Source organism: Staurois parvus, unplaced genomic scaffold (genome assembly GCF_062004578.1).
Source record: "Staurois parvus isolate SC_StPar_1 unplaced genomic scaffold, SC_StPar_1.0 ptg000827l, whole genome shotgun sequence".
NCBI lineage: Eukaryota > Metazoa > Chordata > Amphibia > Anura > Ranidae > Staurois > Staurois parvus.
This window is the reverse complement of record NW_028318623.1, coordinates 1,177,790-1,194,746: the sequence shown is the minus strand read 5'-3', so window position 1 is coordinate 1,194,746 and position 16,957 is coordinate 1,177,790. Positions and strand designations below refer to the sequence as shown.

The 16,957-nt window shown below is 44.0% G+C and overlaps 1 protein-coding gene across 2 annotated transcripts in view; it reads right to left on the bottom strand.

Moving 5' to 3' along the window:
* Positions 1 to 2,372: 2,372 nt before the first annotated feature.
* The window catches only part of LOC149443843 (interferon regulatory factor 3-like), a 35,691-nt gene continuing 21,106 nt past the window's right edge, over positions 2,373 to 16,957 (bottom strand). For both annotated transcript variants that reach the window (XM_089655165.1, XM_089655166.1), the window contains exons 5-10: positions 16,413 to 16,473; positions 15,083 to 15,271; positions 13,265 to 13,339; positions 8,586 to 8,954; positions 5,037 to 5,155; positions 2,373 to 2,716 (exon numbers count right to left, since the gene is read on the bottom strand). In XM_089655165.1, coding sequence (XP_089511291.1) covers positions 2,546 to 2,716; positions 5,037 to 5,155; positions 8,586 to 8,954; positions 13,265 to 13,339; positions 15,083 to 15,271; positions 16,413 to 16,473 — 984 coding nt within the window. In that variant the 3' untranslated portion in view covers positions 2,373 to 2,545. The remainder of the gene's footprint in view (positions 2,717 to 5,036; positions 5,156 to 8,585; positions 8,955 to 13,264; positions 13,340 to 15,082; positions 15,272 to 16,412; positions 16,474 to 16,957) is intronic.

The window sequence follows — 16,957 nt, the reverse complement described above, 5'->3', positions numbered from 1 at the left end:
TATTCTAGTGAAACCTGTATGTAAAGACAAAACTTTTTGTTTATTTTTGTATAGACTAGGATATGGTTAAGCCCCCGTTTTTGTTTTTTTTGGTTTTTTTTTCTTGCGGATTCACATGTACAAAGACCAATGTAAGCGGTAAACAGAGTCCAAAATCTTTTAAATAATAGGTTGTCACTTGCAAATCAATACTAACTGCCAACACAGTTTGGGGGCTCAAACATGTTAGGGACTGATGTGAATGTACAATATATATATATGTAAAGCGCTGTATAAATTGATGACGCTATATATTCGTAGTACCTGTAATAAATAAAATAAATGTCCCAAATCTTCAGGGCTTCAATATAATAGGAGTAATCGTAAGGATTCTTAGATGGGACAAATCGCCACATATAGAGACCATTTACTATGATTATAGTCAGACTCCTGGTTCAGAAAAACAGCCTTTTTTTTTTTTTTTTTTTTTTTTTTTTTGCGCCTGTCTTTCGTATTGTGATTTCCCTCCACCTTTTTCCCAGACATACAGCAGGTAGGAGGAAGTGATCTCCCCAAAGCAAAGGGTATTCCTATTCCTATCTTTTCCCTCTACTTTGTACAGTACGTATGTATGAGTATTATATATATAAAATATATATATAAAAAAAGTCTTATCTGTTCAAAACTCTTTATAAAGTGTACTTTAACCACTTCCAGACCGGACACTTTCACCCCCTTCCTGTCCAGGGCAATTTTCAGCATTCAGCGCTATCGCACTTTGAATGACAATTGCGCGGTCATGCAACACTGTACCCAAATGAATTTTTTACCATTTTTTGGAGACAGATAAAGCTTTATTTTGGTGGTATTTATTCACCGCTGGGATTTTTATTTTTTTGCTATGTAAATGAAAATGTCCAAAAATTTTGAAAAAAAGTGTTTTTTTTATAAAATTTTACAAATAAATAATATTTCATCATAAATCATGGCCAAAATGTATTCCGTTATCTTTTTAGTAAAAAAAAAAAAAATCCAAATTAGTTTATAACCAAAAATTATAATTTTTAAACATTTGTTTTACATTTTTATTTTTTTTATTTTATTTTTTATTTTATTTTATTTTTTACATACTGTCAACCTAGCACTACAGTGTCACCATGGTGACACTGTACTACTTGTGGGGGGTGATGAAGATTTTTTTTTTTACACTGATTGCTTTTACACCCATATACGATGTAAAAGCAATCATTTCTCTTTCTCTCTGGCTGCATTCTTGCCTCATTGAGAAGTACTGAGTGAGCTGTGATTGGTCACACCTTGTCACATGGTACACAGCTGTTGTGAATAGCCTCATACCATGTGACCTCTGTGATCATTCACAGATTTCACACGTAGTAAGCAATGATGTCACAAGTGACATCTTGCTTACTACTTTGCATGTGATCACTGATTGGCCAATCAGTGATCACATGATCGGGACCTCGTACAGAGGTCCCATCCGACGATCGGTGTTTCACTGTGTCCGGAGGACACAGCGGGCACCGGATCGCGGTGCTGCGCGCTCCCAGGGAGCGCACACAAGCAGGGTGCGGGGAGGCCGTTTATATGCAACGGCCAGTCGGGAAGTGGTTAAAGGCGCGGGGCCAGCTTTATAAATCTCCCAGGCGCAGTGCATCGTGGGAAAACTTATTTCGTATTACGAAAAAAATTTGTAAAACCGAGGCATTATTTTCAATGGATATTCATTTGTAAACCTAAAATTGTTAACCAAGTTGTTTGTAAACCGAGGTACGCCTGTAACCAGTGGCGGACTGACAACTCATGGGGCCCCCGGGCAATAGGGGATCATGGGGCCCCTGTGTCCTTGCCCAAACTCAAAAAAGCCTATGAAAAAGGTACCAGGGGAATCTCATGGGCCCCCCTACTGACCCCGGGCCCTCGGGCAGTGCCGAATTTCCAAATGGTCAGTCTGCCCCTGCCTGTAACTATCGTAATAATTAGGCCGCGTTTTTCCTGGTCTAGTCCATATGCTACATAAGGGTGCCATGAAATTACTGTTAGAGATGCGCACAACGAAAAAAATTTGTTTAATTTTAGATTCATTCGTTAAGTCAATCATTTTGTTTTGTCATATTCGTTATGTTAGAATGATTCATTTTTGGAATTCATTTAGATATTCGGATTCATTGTTCGTTATTTCAGAAGACTGCTTCATTCGTTATGTCATGTTATTTCTTGCTTGCGAGTTCATGAGACTTGCTTGCGATTTCGATGCAGCTTGCTTGGACTTTAATGTTTTTCTTGACTTTGGCCAATCATAAAAATACATAGTGTGACAATATGATAGATCCTACAAAACCCTTTGTAGTTGCAAACAAATGAATATAAATTAATTTGAGGTCTTTGTTATAATTTATTTTGGATTAGTTAAAAAAAATGCATTACGACTAAGATTTGGATACATCCAAATTTTTGATTCGTAAGGAAATGAATCGCACGTGTCTAATGACCATCACATTTTTCCCTTGCAGTGATGGGCCTGTATTTTTCTACAATTATAACCAAACTAATTTTGTGACCAGTCCATCATTTCTTCAATGGTCCTCAGAAGTGAAAGGACAGAACTTTGGCTGGATAATGAGTCGGAGATTTCAAAGTTCAAATCACTGCTGGTCAGTGATGAGGCTCCAGTCCTATAACTTAACTCATGAAGCAAACGCATGACCACCGGTATGATCTACACCAGATGAAAAAAAAAAAAGAAGTGTTACCACAAACAGGAAAAACACATTACTGATGGACATATGAGTATGGGGAACCATCAGGAATTCATCTGTGTTGTGTTTTCTACATTTAGAAATGCTACCTGTATGGAAAACCTAGACCAGAGTTCCTCAGCCATGGTTCCATGAAATCCTTGGGTTCCTCCAGAGGTTGCTAGGGATTCCTTGAGTAATTCCTGCCTCTCAGATAACTTCCCACCATTAATCTTTTTAGCTACAGTTGCAAGAAAAAGTATGTGAACCCCTTGGGATTACGTGGAGTTTTGCCTCGCAGGTGTGTGTTTTTTAAGGGCAGGACAGCTGTCAGCAACACATCCAATATCATCACACTGATTGGAGTCAAGGTTGGCTCACTCCTGGCTCCAATTAGCTCTGGGAGAAGTCATTGAGCTAGGGCCTCACATACTTTTTCCTCCCTGCACTGTGAATGTTTACATGTTATGTGCAATTAAACCATGGCAACATCTAATGTTTGTGTAGTATTATGTTCAGCAGACTGTGTTCTTCTGTTGTTGTGACTTGGGCATAAAATGTGCTCTGAACGTCATCTAAGTCACAACAACAGAAGAACACAGTCTGCTGAACATAATACTACACAAACATTAGATGTTGCCATGGTTTAATTGCACATAACATGTAAACATCCACAGTGCAGGGAGGAAAAAGTATGTGAGGCCCTAGCTTAATGACTTCTCCCAGAGCTAATTGGAGCCAGGAGTGAGCCAACCTTGACTCCAATCAGTGTGATGATATTGGATGTGTTGCTGACAGCTGTCCTGCCCTTAAAAAACACACACCTGCGAGGCAAAACTCCACGTAATCCCAAGGGGTTCACATACTTTTTTTCCTCCCTGCACTGTGAATGTTTACATGTTATGTGCAATTAAACCATGGCAACATCTAATGTTTGTGTAGTATTATGTTCAGCAGACTGTGTTCTTCTGTTGTTGTGACTTAGATGACGTTCAGAGCACATTTTATGCCCAATTCATGCAAAACTCCATGTAATCCCAAGGGGTTCACATACTTTTTCTTGCAAGGAGCAATTCTTCCCCCTGACCATCACACTAATAGTGTATATATAATAATTAGCAGGGGTTCCCTGAGACCAGAAAGTTTTTTCAAGGGTTCCTCTGTGCCAAACATTTAGTTCAGAAAGGCTGAACTAGATGGCTGCTGCTATATTCTGACCTTCAGGAGTTATATGATTTCATAGTTTATCTGGTGGAAAAAGTTCATCCTATGAGAAAAAAAAAATACAAATCATAAACCTCCATATTACACCATCCTATATCCACAGTTGATCCAGAGGAAGGCAAAAAACCTCTGAAAGCATGAACCAATATGCTACCATGCAGGAGATCCCGCATGGCCAGGGATGAAACTAGGACAATTTAAACAGGAGCCAATTAACCTACCAGCATGTCTTTGGAGTGTGGGAGGAAACCAGAGTACCCGGAGGAAACCCACGCAAGCACAGGGAGAACATGCAAACTCCATGCAGGAGGCGCCATGTTTGGGAATCGAACTCATGACCCATTTACTGCACGGCGGATGTGCTAACGTTACCAGCGTTATCAAAACGTCCCGTGTGCATGAGGGCTTAAGAGTTAACAATAAAAGCTGGAAGCTGATTGGTTTCTATGCAGAGCTGCACCAGATTTATTTACGACACGCTTTACATATATATTGTACATTCACATCAGTCCCTAACCCTCAAGGGGCGTACAATCTAAGGTCCCTAACTCACATTCATACATACACATACTAGGGACAATTTAGACAGGAGCCAATTCACCTACCAGCATGTCTTTGGAGTGTGGGAGGAAACTGGAGTACCCAGAGGAAAGCCACGCAGGCACAGGAAAAACATGCAAACTCCAGGCAGGTGGTGCCATGGTTGGGATTAGAACCAACGACCCGAGTACTGCCAGGCGGACGTGCTAACCAATTAGTCACTGTGCTGCCCATAGATTATGCACCATGCAGTTTTTAGTAAATAACCCCCAATCTGTCTGCATCCAGGGCAGGACATCTGTCCCTAAGCAAAAGTAAAAGAACTGCTTTGCTGGGGTTTTTTTTTGCCTTCCTCTGGATCAACTGTGGGTATAGGATTATAACTTTTTTTTTCTATGGTTGAACTGGATGGACTTTTTTCAGCCAGACTAACTATGTAACAGCACCAAATTGAGTCCAAACCACTGATTTCCTCGATTGTCCTTGGTTGTCCTTGCAGTGTATGTCACAGTTCCATTTGTACAATACGTTACTCACTTCAACCATAATGCATTTTTCCTGCCATGGTTTGCCGTCTGGCCATGTTTCTCCAAGACAGATCCATATGGAATACTGTGGGGACTCTCTTCTCCTCCGTTCAACGAATTCAATTAATTCTAAAAGGAAATAAAAAGGAGCATTTAAACGGATGGAACAGTTGGTGACTTCTCAAGCTACTCTCGCTGAAGGTGCTCCATCTAGGGGCCAGTTACTGAGTATATTGAACATTATGTGGGTCAGATGTTTCCAAAATCCTTTACCCCAGGTTCACACCTAGGCGTTTTCTGCCGCGTTTTGCAGAAATGCAGTACAGTCCATTTAACATGATTTCCTATGGGACATGTTCACACCTGTGCATTTTCACCCGGTGCATTTTTTGGAAAGGGTTAGGGACTTATTTGAATGCAAAAAGTTGTGTGTTTGGTTCTATAGACTTCAATGGAAACACTACAGAAAAGCATGTTTTGCTGCATTTTGTGTTTTAAATCTGCCTAACCCAGGGGTGGGCAAACTTTTTGACTTGAGGGCCGCAAGGGGTTCATATATTGGACCCGGGGGCCGGACCAAGAGTAGATGAATGATGTGTATGTGTCATCCATAGTAAGTATAGTAATATTCCCCCATAGTAAGCATAGTAATTAATCCCCCATATAGTAATTCATCCCCCATAGTAATTCATCCCCCATATAGTAATTCATCCCCCTATAGTAATTCATCCCCCATATAGTAATTCATCCCCCCATATAGTAATTCATCCCCCATAGTAATTCATCCCCCCTATAGTAATTCATCCCCCCATATAGTAATTCATTCCCCATAGTAATTCATCCCTCATATAGTAATTCATCCCCCATATAGTAATTCATTCCCCATATAGTAATTCATCCCCCATATAGTAATTCATTCCCCATATTAATTCATCCCCCATATTATTCCCCCCCAAGTAGTAAGCCAAGTCCCCCCTGTGTCAATTCACTTACCTTTGCTCCGCGCGTTCCTCTCGCCGTGTTCCCGCGCCGTTCCGGTCTTCAGGGCGGACTGTGAGAGGAGCCTAGCTCCCCTCACGTTTGTCACGCTGCCCTGCCTACACACATCCTGACAGTATCACGCTCCACGGGCCAGATTAAAAGGTCCGCCGGCCGTATATGGCCCGCGGGCCGTAGTTTGCCCATTGCTGGCCTAACCACAAGAAAAATGAGAAAAAAAAACAAAAACGCATAAACAAAACGTGTCAAAAATGCAATGCAAAACGCAATGCAGAAATGGCTCAAACACAACCTGCATAGGTGTGAACCTAGGCTATGTCTGGGACAAGGGGTGGGCAGGAGGGGCGTCTGCCCTGGGAGCAGTGGTATCATGTGACGCTGGGTGGAGAAATCCTACCTAGAAGGTGGAGGGAGTAGTGACAGCAGTTGAAGAATAACAAACATTTGTGCTGGGGATGAGTGTCTTTGTGATAGGAGGGAGGATTGGGGGATTTGTACCAAGAGGAATAAATTCAGGGGTGGCATACAATTCATTTACACTGTTATACAAGCTGTACACTGACTACGTCACATTGTAGCAAAGTGTCATTTCTTCAATGTTGTCACATGAAAAGAGAATCAAATATTTACAAAAATGTGAGGGGGGGACTCGCTTCTGGGAGATGCTGTACATATATACAATTGCTGCACAAGCCATGTCGTAAGTTTTTGAAAAAAAAAGTTTGTATATAAATATTAGACAATACATACAACTGTTTAAATATTTAAATTGTAAATGTCAAAATATTCTATAAAAATATAACTCATTTATACCACTCTTAAACCACTATATTTACTCTCCCTGGACCCTGCATTCACTATATCTGGTCTCCCCAGACCTTGCATTCACTATATCTGGTCTCCCCGGACCCTGCATTCACTATATCTGGTCTCCCCAGACCCTGCATTCACTATATCTGGTCTCCCCGGAGCCTGCATTCACTATATCTGGTCTCCCCGGACCCTGCATTCACTATATCCGCTCTCCCCGGACCCTGCATTCACTATATCCGCTCTCTCTGGACCCTGCATTCACTATATCCGGTCTCCCCGGACCCTGCATTCACTATATCCGGTCTCCCCGGACCCTGCATTCACTATATCTGGTGTCCCCGGACCCCGCCATTCACTATATCCGCTCTCCCCGCACCCTGCATTCACTATATCCCTTCTTCCCGGACCCTGCATTCACTATATCCGGTCTTCCCGGACCCTGCATTCACTAAATCCGGTCTCCCCGGACCCTGCATTTACTATATCCGTTCTCCTCGGACCCTGCATTCACTATATCTGGTCTCCCCGGACCCTGCATTCACTATATCCGGTCTCCCCGGACCCTGCATTTACTATATCCGGTCTCCCCGGACCTTGCATTCACTATATCCGGTCTCCCCGGACCCTGCATTCACTATTTCCGGTCTCCCCGGACCCTGCATTTACTATATCCGATCTCCCCGGACCCTGCATTCACTATATCAGGTCTCCCAGGACCTTGCATTCACTATATCCGGTCTCCCCAAACACCGCATTCACTATATCTGGTCTCCCAGGACCCTGCATTCATTATATCTGCTCTCCCTGGACCCTGCATTCACTATATCTGTTCTCCCCAGACCCTGCATTCACTATATCCAGTCTCCCCAAACACCGCATTCACTATATCTGGTCTCCCCGGACCCTGCATTCCTTATATCCGCTCTCCCTGGACCCTGCATTCCTTATATCCGCTCTCCCTGGACCCTGCATTCACTATATTGGGTCTCCCCGGACCCTGCATTCACTATATCTGGTCTCCCAGGACCCTGCATTCATTATATACGCTCTCCCTGGACCCTGCATTCACTATATCCGCTCTCCCCGGACCCTGCATTCACTATATCGGGTCTCCCCGGACCCCGCATTCATTATATCAGGTCTCCCCAGACCCTGCATTCACTATATCCGGTCTCCCCGGACCCTGCATTCACTATATCTGGTCTCCCCGGACCCTGCATTCACTATATCTGGTCTCCCAGGACCCTGCATTCATTATATACGCTCTCCCTGGACCCTGCATTCACTATATCCGCTCTCCCCGGACCCTGCATTCACTATATCGGGTCTCCCCGGACCCCGCATTCATTATATCAGGTCTCCCCAGACCCTGCATTCACTATATCCGGTCTCCCCGGACCCTGCATTCACTATATCTGGTCTCCCCGGACCCTGCATTCACTATATCCGGTCTCCCCGGACCCTGCATTCACTATATTCAGTCTCCCCGGACCCTGCATTCACTAGATTCGGTCTCCCCGAACCCCGCATTCGCTATATCTGGTCTCCCCAGACCCTGGCATTTCTGGCAGGGTGGAAGACCTGATTTTTCTTTGTTTCCACTCCCTAACACTTACAGAACTCCTCTCCACTCAACCTGTGACTGGACATTGAAAGGAGAAGCAGCACACTGATGAGCTCATCTTTCCATCACTGTGATCTCTACTGCTATCAGCATTTTAATGTGTGTAGCCAGCTTTATACATACCCGTAACAAACTGCTGAAGAGTATACAAGACACTGTAGTCATTTTTGAGTATTGGACTGGGCACAGCCGAGGTAGGTGTATCTGTTACGGTCCAGAAACTACGACATTTGCCCAATCTAATGGCACAGATTTCCCCATCCCGAACTTCCACACAAGTTCCTTTATCCAGGTTGGTCAGAATGTGGTTCACTGCTTGAATCAATATCCGATCAGCCACTTTTTTTTGAGCCTGGGGCAGAATCACATCCTCCAAATAGCTTTCCGTAGGTGAATGTTGCCTGGAAGTCAGACAGAATCCAAATCGGTTGGTTACCATGGTGCTTTCAACTTTGGTTCCTCGGTAATAAATGTTGACTTCAAAATCAGTTTCTGTAGCGAATAGAGGGAGAGAAAACGTTATGTCCAAACTGAGACTTGACCATCAGCAAATGCAATATCACGTGGTGACCATCAGCAAATGCAATATCACGTGGTGACCATCAGCAAATCCAATATCACGTGGTGACCATCAGCAAATGCAATAGCACGTGGTGACCATCAGCAAATGCAATATCACGTGGTGACCATCAGCAAATGCAATACCACGTGGTGACCATCAGCAAACACAATATTACGTGGTGACTATCATCAAACGTAATATCATGTGGTGACCATCAGCAAACACAATATCACGTGGTGACCATCAGCAAATACAATATCACGTGGTGACCATCAGCAAACACAATATCACGTGGTGACCATCAGCAAATACAATATCACGTGGTGACCATCAGCAAATACAATATCACGTGGTGACCATCAGCAAATACAATATCACGTGGTGACCATCAGCAAATACAATATCACGTGGTGACTATCAGCAAATGCAATATCACGTGGTGACCATCAGCAAATGCAATACCACGTGGTGACTATCAGCAAATACAATATCACGTGTTGACTATCAGCAAATACAATATCATGTGGTGACTATCAGCAAATACAATATCATGTGGTGACTGTATCATGTAATGTTTGCCACCAACCAAGTAGATCTTTTGATTGTGATGTAGAAAGCTTCGTACGATGGTTTGCTTTCTCTAACCTTTTGATGTTCTCCAATACCTTCAAAAACTGCCATTGCATAATATTTTCTTTGGGATTGTCTTGTCACTGGTGGCATTGCTGTGAAAACGGTAATTATGGTTGTCTAAAACTTCGGGTTATGTTTGGATTAAGGAGGAACTTCACCGTATCGGAGCTCCACAAACCAAAAGCACTACTTCATTTGTAATATTCAAAGCAAACTACCCCATCCATCCATGTCTCCAACTTGAAAAACACCCCCCAGCATCTCTGGCCGTGGCCATCTTGAGTAAGGGCAGATGGTTTATGTTGCATTTATTTCCTGGATTTCATCTGCCCTTGGCTCAGGCATGCAGGCAGGAGGGTGTGCTTAGGTTAAGTCAGAAGGTTTTTTTTTTACCTTACTACAGCTGCCCTCGCAGCACCCCCTAAATACTCACCTGAGCTCAATCTCGATCCAATGATGTGCACAAGAGCCGAGGCTTTCCTGGGTCTCTCGCTCCTCATTGGCTCAGATACAGCAGTGGAAGCCATTGGCTCCTGCTGCTGTCAATCACAGCCAGTGACAAAGGAGGGGGAGGGGCTAAGCCCCTTTCTGTGTGTCTAATGGACACACAGAGCAGGACTTGGTAGCAAAGACACACAAATGCCCCCAGAGCAAGCAGCTTGCTATCGCCGCCATTACTAGTAAAAAATTTAAAAAAAAAAATCCCATTATCTATACCGCCATTTGTAAACGCTATGACTTACACATAAACCAATTCATTTACATGTATTGGGATTTTCTTTTTTTTAAAAAAGACATGATGTCACAGAATACATTTTGGCCTAAATTTATGACGAATTTTTATTTTTTTTTAACTGGACATGTTTAAAAAAAGTCAAAATATATTTATTTTCTCAAAATTGTTGGTCTTTTTTTTTTTAGCGCCAAAAAAAAACAAAAACAAAAAAAAACACACAGGCGATCAAATAGCACTGAAAGAAAGCTCTATGCGTGGGAAAAAAGGACGCAAATTTCATTTCGGTGCAGTGTTGCATGACCGTGCAATTGTCAGTTAAAGTAACGCAGTGCCGTACCGCAAAAAATGGCCTGGTGAGGAGGGCGGGGGGGGGGGGGGGGGGGAATCCTCCAAAGGGCAGATAGTTAATCTATTGATTCAACTACTTGCCGACTGTGCTATAGCAGTTTAACTGCTACAGGGTGGCCGCTCTGTGCAGAATTGCACATACAGTCAGGTCCATAAATATTGGGACATCGACACAATTCTAACATTTTTGGCTCTATACACCACCACAATGGATTTGAAATGAAACGAACAAGATGTGCTTTAACTGTAGACTGTCAGCTTTAATTTGAGGGTAGTTACATCCAAATCAGGTGAACGGTGTAGGAATTACAACAGTTTGCATATGTGCCTCCCACTTTTTAAGGGACCAAAAGTAATGGGACAATTGGCTTCTCAGCTATTCCATGACCAGGTGTGTGTTATTCCCTCATTATCCCAATTACAATGAGCAGATAAAAGGTCCAGAGTTCATTTCAAGTGTGCTATTTGCATTTGGAATCTGTTGCTGTCAACTCTCAAGATGAGATCCAAAGACCTGTCACTATCAGTGAAGCAAGCCATCATTAGGCTGAAAAAACAAAACAAACCCATCAGAGAGATAGAAAAAACATTAGGCGTGGCCAAAACAACTGTTTGGAACATTCTTAAAAAGAAGGAACGCACCGGTGAGCTCAGCAACACCAAAAGACCCGGAAGACCACGGAAAACAACTGTGGTGGATGACCGAAGAATTCTTTCCTTGGTGAAGAAAACACCCTTCACAACAGTTGGCCAGATCAAGAACACTCTCCAGGAGGTAGGTGTATGTGTGTCAAAGTCAACAATCAAGAGAAGACTTCACCAGAGTGAATACAGAGGGTTCACCACAAGATGGAAACCATTGGTGAACCTCAAAAACAGGAAGGCCAGATTAGAGTTTGCCAAACAACATGTAAAAAAGCCTTCACAGTTCTGGAACAACATCCTATGGACAGATGAGACCGAGATCAACTTGTACCAGAGTGATGGGAAGAGAAGAGTATGGAGAAGGAAAGGAACTGCTCATGATCCTAAGCATACCACCTCATCAGTGAAGCATGGTGGTGGTAGTGTCATGGCGTGGGCATGTATGGCTGCCAGTGGAACTGGTTCTCTTGTATTTATTGATGATGTGACTGCTGACAAAAGCAGCCGGATGAATTCTGAAGTGGTAATAATATCTGCTCATATTCAGCCAAATGCTTCACAACTCATTGGACGCTTCACAGTGCAGATGGACAATGACCCAAAGCAGACTGCAAAAGCAACCAAAGAGTTTTTTAAGGGAAAGAAGTGGAATGTTATGCAATGGCCAAGTCAATCACCTGACCTGAATCCGATTGAGCATGCATTTCACTTGATGAAGACAAAACTGAAGGGAAAATGCCCCAAGAACAAGCAGGAACTGAAGACAGTTGCAGTAGAGGCCTGGCAGAGCATCACCAGGGATGAAACCCAGCGTCTGGTGATGTCTATGCGTTCCAGACTTCAGACTGTAATTGACTGCAAAGGATTTGCAACCAAGTATTAAAAATTGAAAGTTTGATTTATGATTATTATTCTGTCCCATTACTTTTGGTCCCTTAAAAAGTGGGAGGCACATATGCAAACTGTTGTAATTCCTACACCGTTCACCTGATTTGGATGTAAATATCCTCAAATTAAAGCTGACAGTCTTCAGTTAAAGCTCATCTTGTTCGTTTCATTTCAAATCCATTGTGGTGGTATATAGAGCCAAAAATGTTAGAATTGTGTCGATGTCCCAATATTTATGGACCTGACTGTATATACTAAATGATTAGTGATTCTGTACCTCCAGGTAGGGGGCAGGCTTGCTGCCAGCACACCACTTCTGCAGTGTTGCATGGCCGCGCAATTGTCAGTTAAGGTAACGCAGTGCCGTACCGCAAAAAATGGCCTGGTGAGGAGGGGGGGGGGGGATCCTGTGGAGGGCAGATAGTTAATCTATTGATTCAATTACTTGCTGACTGTCCTATAGCAGTTATACTGCTACAGGGTGGCCGCTCTGTGTAGAATTGCACATATATACTGTATTTGTGATTCTGTACCTCCAGGTAGGGGGTAGGCTTGCTGCCAGCACACCACTTCTGCCGTGTTGCATGGCCGCGCAATTGTCAGTTAAAGTAACGCAGCGCCGTAACGCAAAACTGGCCTGGCCAGGAAAGGGGAGGGGTAATCCTCTGGAGGGCGATGGCATCTCGGGACTGTCCATAATTTTAAAGCCATGATTGAAAAAAAGGTTGAGAAACACCAACTTACGGTAAGTGGCCCTCATTCTCCACATGGTTGGGCACCCCTTTCTTGAACCATCTTTAGTTAGAGTTTACCAATGACTGTAAATCGGTTATGCACAATTAAATTTACTTAATTACCAAATCTCGTTTTTTTTTTTTTTTTTTTTACTACCCAGGATGACTCTACCAAGCACCAAAGACTGTGAGAAGTTGTCAGGATCAGGACCAATGGTTGCTGCTAATGTTCCTCAGATAGTTTGTAAATTCTCACCAAAGGAGTTGTTGGCAAAGTGTCTCAGTATTTGTTGTTGGAACGTCTCCGGTTCTTGAAGCAGCTGAACGTGTCCTGTTAAATGTGAAGACATCAAGATTACAAATGTGGTATTTGCCAACTAAAACCGCAACTTCACACCAATATAGAATTGTCTACTTATAGGTTTATTCCAAGTTTAGACCAAAAATGTGTCCCAACAACCGCCTTCATCAGGGCTTGAGAAGTGCAAAGTGCGAACACTGACTGAGAAACTGAGAGGGACAAATATTGGAAGTTCTATTTCCTTTACAGGGATCAGACCTTGCTTGCCTCTCAGCCTACTTTCTATCGCAGTGTCGGGATGGAAGTGATGTCACGACCGGATCTGATGGACAGAGGTGGCGACGCGTTGCGGAGCATACGCTGCTTTTTCATGCTCCGCATCGCGTCACACGTCTGTCAGATCCGGTCGTGACATCACTTAAGCCCCGATGCTCCATTTTACACTGGCTAGGAAGCCTTGGGAGCCTCAGGATGGGGCACTATTCCTCTCACTGACACCAATGATGGGGCACTATTCCTCCCACTGATACCAATGAAGGGGCACTATTCCTCCCACTGATACCAATGATGGGGCACTATTCCTCCCACTGATACCAATGATGGGGCACTATTCCTCCCACTGATACCAATGATGGGGCACTATTCCTCCCACTGATACCAATGATGGGGCACTATTCCACCCACTGATACCAATGATGGGACACTATTCCTCCCACTGATACCAATGATGGGGCACTATTCCTCCCACTGATACCAATGATGGGGCACTATTCCTCCCACTGATATCAATGATGGGGCACTATTCTTCCCACTGACACCAATGAGGGGGCACTATTCCTCCCACCGACACCAATGATGGGGCACTATTTCTCCCACCGACACCAATGATGGGGCACTATTCCTCCCACCGACACCAATGATGGGGCACTATTCCTCCCACCGACACCAATGATGGGGCACTATTCCTCTCACCGACACCAATGATGGGGCACTATTCCTCCCACTGACACCAATGATGGGGCACTATTCCTCCCACTGACACCAATGATGGGGCACCATTCCTCCCACTTACACCAATGATGGGGCACTATTCCTCCCACTGATACCAATGATGGGGCACTATTCCTCCCACTGATACCAATGATGGGGCACTATTCCACCCACTGATACCAATGATGGGACACTATTCCTCCCACTGATACCAATGATGGGGCACTATTCCTCCCACTGATACCAATGATGGGGCACTATTCCTCCCACTGATATCAATGATGGGGCACTATTCTTCCCACTGACACCAATGAGGGGGCACTATTCCTCCCACCGACACCAATGATGGGGCACTATTTCTCCCACCGACACCAATGATGGGGCACTATTCCTCCCACCGACACCAATGATGGGGCACTATTCCTCCCACCGACACCAATGATGGGGCACTATTCCTCTCACCGACACCAATGATGGGGCACTATTCCTCCCACTGACACCAATGATGGGGCACTATTCCTCCCACTGACACCAATGATGGGGCACCATTCCTCCCACTTACACCAATGATAGGGCACTATTCCTCCCACTGACACCAATGATGGGGCACTATTCTTCTCACTGACACCAATGATGGGGCACTATTCCTCCCACACAAACATGCTTAGTTATTTTCTAAGCAATGATAACAGATTGATTGCTATGGGTAACACAGACACTTTATAAATCAGATAAAACATAAACTTGGCTCTTCAGTCTCATGGTTCCCTGTCTATTACCTACCAGCTTGTACTTCACTGATTACACCAGGTGGAACATCGCCGCCAACAGCATAGGCACCCTCAGAGTAGGCAGCCGCACCTTCTGTAGGTACTTCTGATGGTGAAATACGGTAACCAGCTTCTTGAGCAGGTGCCATGGCATCTGGGATTACATAAGAATTCTGGATACCCTCCAGATCACAATATAATGCTGAAAATGGATAAAAACAACAAAAATCAAAGTAAACACTGGATTGTATAAAGGGTCGGTTCAGCCACAACTGATATCTTGGATATAGATAGATGTCCATTGACAAAAAAGAAAAAGGAACTATTTTTGGGAATGCAGAGCACCACAACGCACACGGGTTGATTTTCTAAAAGGTAAATCTGGTGTCAACGGGAGGAATAGTGCCCCATCATTGGTGTCAGTGGAAGGAATAGTGCCCCATTATTGGTGTCAGTGGAAGGAATAGTGCCCCATCATTGGTGTCAGTGTGAGAAATAGTGCCCCATCATTGGTGTCAGTGGAAGGAATAGTGCCACATCATTGGTGTCAATGGGAAGAATAGTGCCCCATCGTTAGTGTCAATGGGAGGAATAGTGCCCCATCCTTGGTGTCAGTGGGAGGAATAGTGCCCCATCATTGGTGTCAGTGGGAGGAATAGTGCTACATTATTGGTGTCAATGGGAGGAATAGTGCCCCATCGTTGGTGTCAATTGGAGGAATAGTGCCCCATCGTTGGTGTCAATTGGAGGAATAGTGCCCCATCGTTGGTGTCATTGGGAGGAATAGTGCCCCATCATTGGTGTCAGTGGGAGGAATAGTGCCCCATCATTGGTGTCAGTGGGAGGAATAGTGCCCCATCCTTGGTGTCAATGGGAGGAATAGTGCCCCATCTTTGGTGTCAGTGGGAGGAATAGTGCCCCATCATTGGTGTCAGTGGGAGGAATAGGGCCTAATTGTGCTCCTTCCTCCAGAGTGGGGGCACTCTAATACAGAAGGTGTGTTACTGACGAGATCACCAGGTGACAACAGAGGAAAAAGACTACAAAATGATAATGAATGCAGTCACCACATCTAACGATTGACAAGCTGCAATATATGACATATATATACACAGGTTTCGGGGTTTATACTGCTTTAATCTTTCACTCAGAGTGAATCTGATATGAATGATTGCACCTTGTATATTACCGTTGCTCCTGTCCGAATATTTACAGGATTTGGGTTTTTGTATAGCAAATTATTATAATTGTTATACAGGATTTATATAGCGCCAACAGTTTACGCAGCGCTGTACAACATGAGGGCAGACAGAACAATTCCTTATTGTCAGACAATGTTGTACCTGCATTATCCTGGTGAAGATGAAGTTGCGTCATTTGTTCCAACATAAATCTTTGCTGAGACTGAGAAAAAAAAAAGAAACACAAGTTTGACCCCCAGCACCCGCTATCAGCATTTTTAAAGCCCAACTCCAGCCATAACCTTTGTGTGTTCTGGATAGATGATGGCGGATCCCTCGTGACACCCCCCTGCCTGACACCCAATATGGAGGTCCTCAGCACCCACAAGGGACTGGTAAGCCCGGGTCACGTGATGCAGGAAGAAGGGTGTCAGGTGGGGGAGGGGAGGTAGCATCTTCATGTAGACATAGTAGTGATCGAGCGACTCAATCTTTTCTATCCCTAGGTTCACACCTAAGCTTTTGCTGCCGCGTTTTGCGTTTTTGCAGAAACGCAGCACAGTCCATTTAACATGATTTCCTATGGGACAGGTTCACATCTCCACGTTTTCATCCTGTGCATTTTTTGGAAAGGGTCAGGGACTTTTTTGAACGCAAACTGTTGCGTTTTTGGTTCTATAGACTTCAATGAGAACACTGCAGAAAAG